This window comes from Panulirus ornatus, chromosome 18, assembly GCF_036320965.1.
Source record: "Panulirus ornatus isolate Po-2019 chromosome 18, ASM3632096v1, whole genome shotgun sequence".
Classification (NCBI taxonomy): domain Eukaryota; kingdom Metazoa; phylum Arthropoda; class Malacostraca; order Decapoda; family Palinuridae; genus Panulirus; species Panulirus ornatus.
In genome coordinates, this window is record NC_092241.1 from 53,296,647 (window position 1) to 53,304,661 (window position 8,015).

Genomic DNA, 8,015 nt, shown 5'->3' on the forward strand with positions numbered 1-8,015 from the left:
GGGGCTGGAAATCCTCCCCTCTCGGTTTTTTTTTTTTAATTTTCCAAAAGAAGGAACAGAGAATTGGGCCAGGTGAGGGTATTCCCTCAAAGGCCCAGTCCTCTGTTCTTCACGCTACCTCGCTAATGCGGGAAATGGCGAATAGTTTGAAAAAAAAAAAAAAAAAAAAAAATATATATATATATATATATATATATATATATATATATATATATATATATATATATATATATATATATATATATATATGGTCGAATTTTCTCCTAACATTACGTTGCTCTACTTCTGTTGCAGAGTGAGGATGAAGGTGTGGATGTTGGTGGTGGAGAGCGTGCTGGTGGCTCTGCTGTGGGTCGCCTGCATCGCGTTGGACATCGGCTGCTCTGTCAACATCATATTCGAGCATAGAAGATATATTGACGGCATCACCTTGCTGGTGATTTTGACGCTTATTCACATTATCATCAATTGCTGGCTCGTCAGAATGTAAGGCTTGTTACAGTAAGCCTTGTGGTGGCTTTTGGTGACCATAAGAAATGAATGGGGATGTGTTAAACGAAAGTACTCATCGTCTGTTGTTTGTCTTTCTAGTAGTTTGTGCATATATCTCGTATTCCTTGCGTGTCGTAGAAGGCGACTAAAAGGGGAGGGAGCGAGTGGCTGGAAATCCTTCCCTCTCGTTTTTGATTTTCCAAAAGAAGGAAGAGAGAAGGGGGCCAAGTTAGGATATTCCTTCAAAGGCTCAGTCCTCTGTTCTTAACGCTACCTCGCTAACGCGGGAAATGGCGAATAGTATGAGAAAACAATATATATATATATATATATATATATATATATATATATATATATATATATATATATATATATATATATATATATATTGGAAAGGATCACAATTTTGCGCATGATCAAGATATTCCTTTGAGTCCACGGGGAATATGAAACACGATAAGTTCTCAAGTGCACTTTCGTGTAATAATCACATCATCAGGGGAGACACAAGAGAGAAATACAATAGTCAGTTGATGTACATCGAAGAGACGAAGCTAGGACGCCATTTTTTTTTTTAATTTTCCAAAAGAAGGAACAGAGAATTGGGCCAGGTGAGGGTATTCCCTCAAGGCCCAATCCTCTGTTCTTAACGCTACCTCGCTAATGCGGGAAATGGCGAATAGTTTGAAAGAAAGATATATATATATATATATATATATATATATATATATATATATATATATATATATATATATATATATATATATGTGTGTGTGTGTGTGTGTAAAAGCAAGTGCGTTTTGATATATTTCATTTATTGTACCTCTATATTTACAGAGTGGCCAGGGAATCTCTGAAACTGGGAATTCTGCTGTTCCTGATACTACAGATACCGCTCTTCTTGTAAGTATTTTGTGTCTTGTGTGTGATATAAGCGTCAACTGCTGGGTGAAATTCTCGTCTTGTGTAATGTTAACATTGTCTTAGTGTTGTGTGTGTGTGTGTGTGTGTGTGTGTGTGTGTAATGTGGGCATTATGTGTGTCTTGTGTAATGTTAACATTGTCTCAGTGTTGTGTGTGTAATGTGGGCATTATATGTAATTAACTATTTATAATTATCTCACTGTAAGGTGTGTCAGGGTGATGTACACTGGTGGGGTCCCCATCTCTTCAATTATCTCGGCTATCGTGCAACTGCTTAAACTTCTCTATGCTTTCCTCAGCTGCATTTTTTCCCGCTTAGTTTATTCCATTCGTCCACAACTCTTGCACTATAAGGCAACTTCTCTACATCATTTCTGACAAGTTTCTTGCTTAATTCTACGCTAAGGACTCTGGCTAGCGCTCTGTCATTGCGTCTTGCGAAGTAATGTTCAGTGTTGGTGTCAACAAAACTGATTTGAAGATTTAAGATTTTCATCATGTCGCCCCTAACTCTTCTCTCTTGCCAAATCCAAGGTAATGCTAACTTTACGTAGCCCTCCTTAATCCTGGAATCTCTTACCTTTTTTCTCTTTATATTTGGTGTTACCAGACTCTCTCTGTATGAGGCTACGTCACGAGTGAAAAGTCACTAGCGAGATTGTATCATTTTTCAGTGGAGCAAAAGGAGTAGAGTCATGTCAAGGATATTCCCGCACCAAACACTAAAAGGGGCCACCATTTCCCATACGTACACGCAAGATCGAGGTTTTGGGTGTCATGGAGATTTATGGACTTATCATGCAAATGTAATGTGCATTATATAGACTCTGGCCTGTTTATGAAAATTATTTTTGATAACCAGCAAACTCAAAATGTCTTACATATAGAACCACCGACATTGAACATAGCTACTGATGCGCTCTTTAAGTACACAGGGTCAACACCAGTCTATTATTATAGCTTTTATTTTTCTGTTGGAAGTAGAGTTTTCTATAGATGTTTATTTGTGTATACCCCACCAACTTCCATCACTTCAGTAATCCTACTCAAGTTACTGCTTTGTGTGTGTGTGTGTGTGTGTGTGTGTGTGTGTGTGTGTGTGTGTGTGATGCTATTATACGAGTATAGCAACCTCGTTATTCATTGCAGGTTGTTTCGTGGAGCTTGGCATGGCTTGCGGGCGTGCTGTGTGCAGGGCGAGCGGCACAAGAAACGCAGGGCTCTCAAAGCCAAATTTACCGTCTGTTGTGAGGTGAAGAACTCCTCTGATAAACTACCTGTAGAAGAACTCGAGCATCGTGAGGCAAGCTGTATCTCATCCCATAATAGGGAGGTTCGAGAATACTCACCAACGGCTCCTCTCACTGGCGGAGGAGCCCCTGACATTGAAGGCGCAGCTGAAACTCCCGTCAAGATGACAAGGACTAAATTTGTGAAGGGAACCAACAAGATCCAGATGACTGCAGACGAGCCTGTTGAAATATATGCTGGAGAACCGAGCGTGTACAAGTATACCATACGATGTCTGCAGGCTCTCTTCGCAGACAAGAAGAGGTTGTCGTACCATTTGGTGCTGGATCCCACCGGCACCAGAATCCTTCATGCCTCCTGTATAGACAAACGCATTGGCAGTTTACCTGACCGCGTCGTTAGTGAGAACCCTCGCGTCATCTGCAATGATGTTCATTATATCCTGAACCTCTCAAGAATTAATGGCTACGAGGAGTACGATGTCACGAGAAGATCTTCCGACGAAGTCACCACCTTCGTCCAGAGGGACCTGTCCAAGATGATCTGGCTACCCATCTGGCCCCTGGCGGTAGCCAAGATATACCATGTGTCGTGGACCATTTTCGTTGGTAAAGTGATATAAGTTACTCTAAGTATTTAGATACATTTAAGGTATTGACTCTTTGTTTTACGTCGCTGGATTCATAATCTCTCTCTCTCTCTCTCTCTCTCTCTCTCTCTCTCTCTCTCTCTCTCTCTCTCTCTCTCTCTCTCTCTCTCTCTCTCTCTCTCTCTCTCTCTCTCTCTCTTTTTTCTGTTAAACGTACGATACGTTTTTCGTAGCTTTCTCAAGTGCTTGAAATGCACTGGATATCTGTTGGTAAAGGCTCCCTCCCCCAAGCACAAGCGAGAGGATAATCATTTATTTTTCGTCACAATTTATAGCACTTTCAAGAACTGCCATGTGATACAGAACAAGCCAAACACTTTAAAAAAAAAAAAAAACACGCAAAACAGTCCTGCTTGGAAAGATGCAGTAATAGATCACTTGATATATACAATCATTTGATAGTGATAGGGGTGACTAAAGTAGGCGACGTTGTTTTCTCTTTGTTAAAGCTCGCTTCAATCTTATGTGAAGAAACGTTTTAACCATTGAGAATGTCAGCTTCATTTAAAGATAAATATCGTAAGACATTGATAGTAAGACTAACTTATAGATTCCCAAACACAGACACTAGAGGTAGATGAAAGATTTTAGAGCTGATAAAAAAGAAAAAGATTTGGGATGAACAAGATTCTGTCACAGAGCTTAAAAACTTATCAGTATGAAAGTTAGGGAGAATCCATTTTCGAATAGCTCCAAACGCAGGACTCTGCTGACATTTGCTTGGTCCGCTTCGTTGAAAAGTCGCCTTGCTTCGAGAATCCGCTTAGTTGAGTACCCACGTCGAGAATATATATTACATTTAGCTCCACCTAGATGAGGACCTCGTCAATGATATTAGAATTGCGGGAAAGGAATGGCACAAGTGATCACCGACAAATTAATTCTGAGGTCACTTTCAACTCTGCATATTACGTATGTTGGTCAACATCAAAGGTGCGAAGAACACCGGATTTTTAGCTTAGAAATGATAAGAAATCTTCATATTGCTCTTGACAGGCGAAGCTGGGATGATATGGTCAATGAAAACGACGTAAACGTACCTCGGAAAAGCTTCATTAGAAAAATTTTCCAAAGCCATGGAAGAAAATATAAGTGCCCATGCGTAGAAAACGGTCAACTTGTCAAACGAAGCCAAGGTCATGGTGGTATAATAAATTGATGAATGCCTGTTGTCTAAGAAAGCAGCTCATAAAAATGTGAGAAAGAACAGTAATCAACATGATAGGGCAAGTTATGTAAATTTGTGCGCAGAAACCTTAAAAAGATTTATACTATAAAGTAAATGACCCATTATGAAACATGTATTGCCGAAAATAGGAAAAGAATCCTTGAGGAATACTCACCCTCTTACTAAGGGAGCATCATTCAGGATGCAGTGGACATCTTGAGGGTTATAGACAGCTTTTTTTTGTAACAGACATGAGTGGTTCCAGCTGCCCACTGACATGAAAGATGAGCTGCAGACCAGAGTCTAGCAGTCATCTTAGATGAGCTTGACATTTGTTTTTGTTTTTTCTAGCAAGAAGAAAATCCTATGCTTCGTCTATTTGATGTTGAATGAGATTGTTGTTGTTCTGTATTGCACATTTACAGTCTAGCAGACACTATCTAGGCAGTGGGTTCATTAATTACACAAAAATAGATGACTTGGTTCAAGACATCTGAAGCCATAGAAAAAAAAAATCTTGGCTAATTCAGTTAACGTAAGAGAAAATGGGTCTTTGCATACAATGAAAATGGTATATGTTGAACCTTCACATATCGAGGACTTGCCTATAATACAGTCATGTATAAAGTGAAGTAACACTGGGTAGGCTGGCGTGCGACCTTAACCCTGTCATCTTGGTTGGGTGTGGTTGACGGGTTTGTGTTTATTTCTTGTTCAGCTGTGCCTGCCACTACGGCGTTAGTGTGGTGCAGCCTTGCAGTGGGTTTGCTGACCTGGCTTGTGACACAGCGAGCGCTCTACCACTCCGTCACCGACAGACTCCTCATTGCTGGCCATAGACTCTCATTTTACGGTAAGTCTGAAGTGGGTATTGCTTATGTTGATGTTATCCCTCAGTCTCTTATTCCAACGCACTCATGTGCCAGCACATCTCTATCTCTCTCTCTCTCTCTCTCTCTCTCTCTCTCTCTCTCTCTCTCTCTCTCTCTCTCTCTCTCTCTCTCTCTCTCTCTCTCTCTCTCTCTCTGTTTCCTCCTCCGCCCTCACAATAACCACAGCTTACCTTCCCCTGCAGTGGTGAGGACCATTGTGTTGTGTTCTTCTGGTACCTTGGGCAGCTTGCTCCTCATCCCCATCGGTTATCTCTCGGCCAAGGGCGCGGGGGCGCTGTCCTTTGTCGTCTACATCGCGTTCGTGAAATCCAGAAGAAATGTGGAACTCTTCGGAGACGCGATCGACAAATACACCTTCTTCGCCATGTATGATTTTGCGGTGCAGGTGGGGGAAAGCGTTGTGTACTGTGCCTGGGCCATCTCATACTACCACATTTCACGCCATCCAAATATGTTGTTTGTCTTGGTGATAGCCATCATTGGCCAGGGCATTGGCCTATTGTGGATTTGGTTTGCTCGGCCTCGCCTGAGACAGCCGCTGCTCGACCCTACTCGTGTGCTTGACATGATAAAGCAGATGGAAATTGCCAGGCAGTAGTCTAGGCTGTATAGTCCTTCCTTTTAGGCTTTGGCAAAAGTCTTTTCTCTTTGTGTTTTATCCTCCTCTTTTATATTTTCGTGACGTCACCACGTTTTAATCTTTGACATACACAATGTATATTAAAGCATTTTTTTTTTAGAATAAAATAAAAGATATTAAGAAGTTATTAGTCGATCTAAGTCACACAACCCACTTAAGTTCAGATTTGGACAGAATTTACAACTGGGGTCAGTCACATCGTAGTCCAGTTCACTGACCGTGAAATTTAATATCTTTCGTATATTCTTGTTTATATCACCTCACAGAAGCGAACCTTAGACGGCATCGGTAAGTAAGTGCATATCAATGGCGTCTTAGGTTCGCCTCTTCCTTATATATCAACTGAGTGTTCTAAGTCTTCTATCTCATTCTTGTATCTACCCTGACGATGTGATCATTGCACGAAAGTGCCCTTGGGAACTTCTCGTGTCTCATATGGCTCGTGGTCATCAGCAAATACCAGATCATGCCCATTTCTGTGAACGATTGCAGTATATATATATATATATATATATATATATATATATATATATATATATATATATATATATGAGTGTGTGTGTGTGTGTGTCCGTTGTGCAAACATTAGCCCGACCCCAGTGAAGCCTTTGTCGCCAGGGTTATGCATCATGATAGCACCTTGTCATCCTACGCCTCACTCACGCATCGAGAGATTACCGATTAAGGATATTTTTGTAAAATTAGTTAGTAGTTGATATAAATTTAGATTATGTGACTTATGAGATAATTAATGTGACAAAGAAAATGTATCAGTGTGGAAAAGGGAAAAAGTGAATTAGTGGAGCAGTTAAACGAGGAAATCGAAATAATTGCCTTATTATAACAACATATGGCATCTTACATTGCGCAGAAGAGAGACGAGGGCGGTTAGTGAGCATTGAACCAATTTAAAGGGAGTTTGTCCAGGCTGGTGGTCGGAATAAAGCTAAAATCTACCATGAATCCCGGTAAGCTATACCTCGCTCTGTTACACAGGATGTCTTTATAAAGTGTGTGAGGCTTGTTCCCCTGTAATATGTCTAGACACAAGAGACTGATAACTAATAGGACCACGGTAGGACTGAGCAAACAGAAGGGGCCGAGCGCCATCATGGACCTACTGAGAATCTTAACAGTGTGTGGACCGAAACAGAGCTGTACAAATAAAACAGGCCGGTCCCGCCGCGCTGCCTGTGAATCGGGCACGTACAGGAAGACGACTTGACATAGGAACGTTGCCCGTCGCTGAACAAGGACTGCTGCACTCTCGGACCCCTGTGCGTGTACAGACCAACCTGACAGGAAGGATATGGCTCGTGCAACTGCTCGTCTATACGGCTATATTTTGAGGACGTGTAACCAGCTGATGCTCCCTTCAGTGAACATTCAACAGCAGAGCCGCTAGTCAGTATTATGCTGTTCGACAGGAATTACAAGGTATTGCTTGTTTTGAAGTGTTTAAGTGCATTGACTAAATTTCGCTTACACTTGTGAATTAGAGTGTTTCAGTAATTATTAACAGGTGTGTTAGAATGCATGCCACATTATTTCTACTGCTGTTATTAGGTATAGATATTAAAGGTAAGAATGTCAGCGGCCTTTCCTTTGCCTAGAGAGAAGTGAGTGGTCATATTATGTTTGGCAGTCCATTGGCGTAGTTGGGTAATTCATCTCTTTATTATGGGGTTGTACTCAAAGCATGACTTATGGGCCCCCACAGTAATCTTACTTGATCAAGTATATGCACATATAGATACCTATACATCTCAACGTATACATATATATACACACACAGACATATACATATATACACATGTACGTAATTCATACTGTCTGCCTTTATTCATTCCATCGCCACCCCGCCACACATGAAATAACAACCCCCTCCCCCAAGTGTGCGCGAGGTAGCGCTAGGAGTAGGAGAAGACAACAAAGGCCACATTCGTTCACACTCAGTCTCTAGCTGTCATGTAATAATGCAGCGAAACCACAGCTCCT

At 41.2% G+C, this 8,015-nt stretch overlaps 1 protein-coding gene across 4 annotated transcripts in view; it reads left to right on the plus strand.

The window, feature by feature from the left end:
* Positions 1 to 7,608, plus strand: part of LOC139755101 (uncharacterized) — a 21,990-nt gene extending 14,382 nt beyond the window's left edge. For all 4 annotated transcript variants that reach the window (XM_071673225.1, XM_071673223.1, XM_071673226.1 and 1 more), the window contains exons 2-6: positions 295 to 486; positions 1,330 to 1,395; positions 2,566 to 3,275; positions 5,203 to 5,337; positions 5,560 to 7,608. In XM_071673225.1, coding sequence (XP_071529326.1) covers positions 302 to 486; positions 1,330 to 1,395; positions 2,566 to 3,275; positions 5,203 to 5,337; positions 5,560 to 5,975 — 1,512 coding nt within the window. In that variant the 5' untranslated portion in view covers positions 295 to 301 and the 3' untranslated portion in view covers positions 5,976 to 7,608. The remainder of the gene's footprint in view (positions 1 to 294; positions 487 to 1,329; positions 1,396 to 2,565; positions 3,276 to 5,202; positions 5,338 to 5,559) is intronic.
* The last annotated feature ends 407 nt before the right edge of the window (positions 7,609 to 8,015 follow it).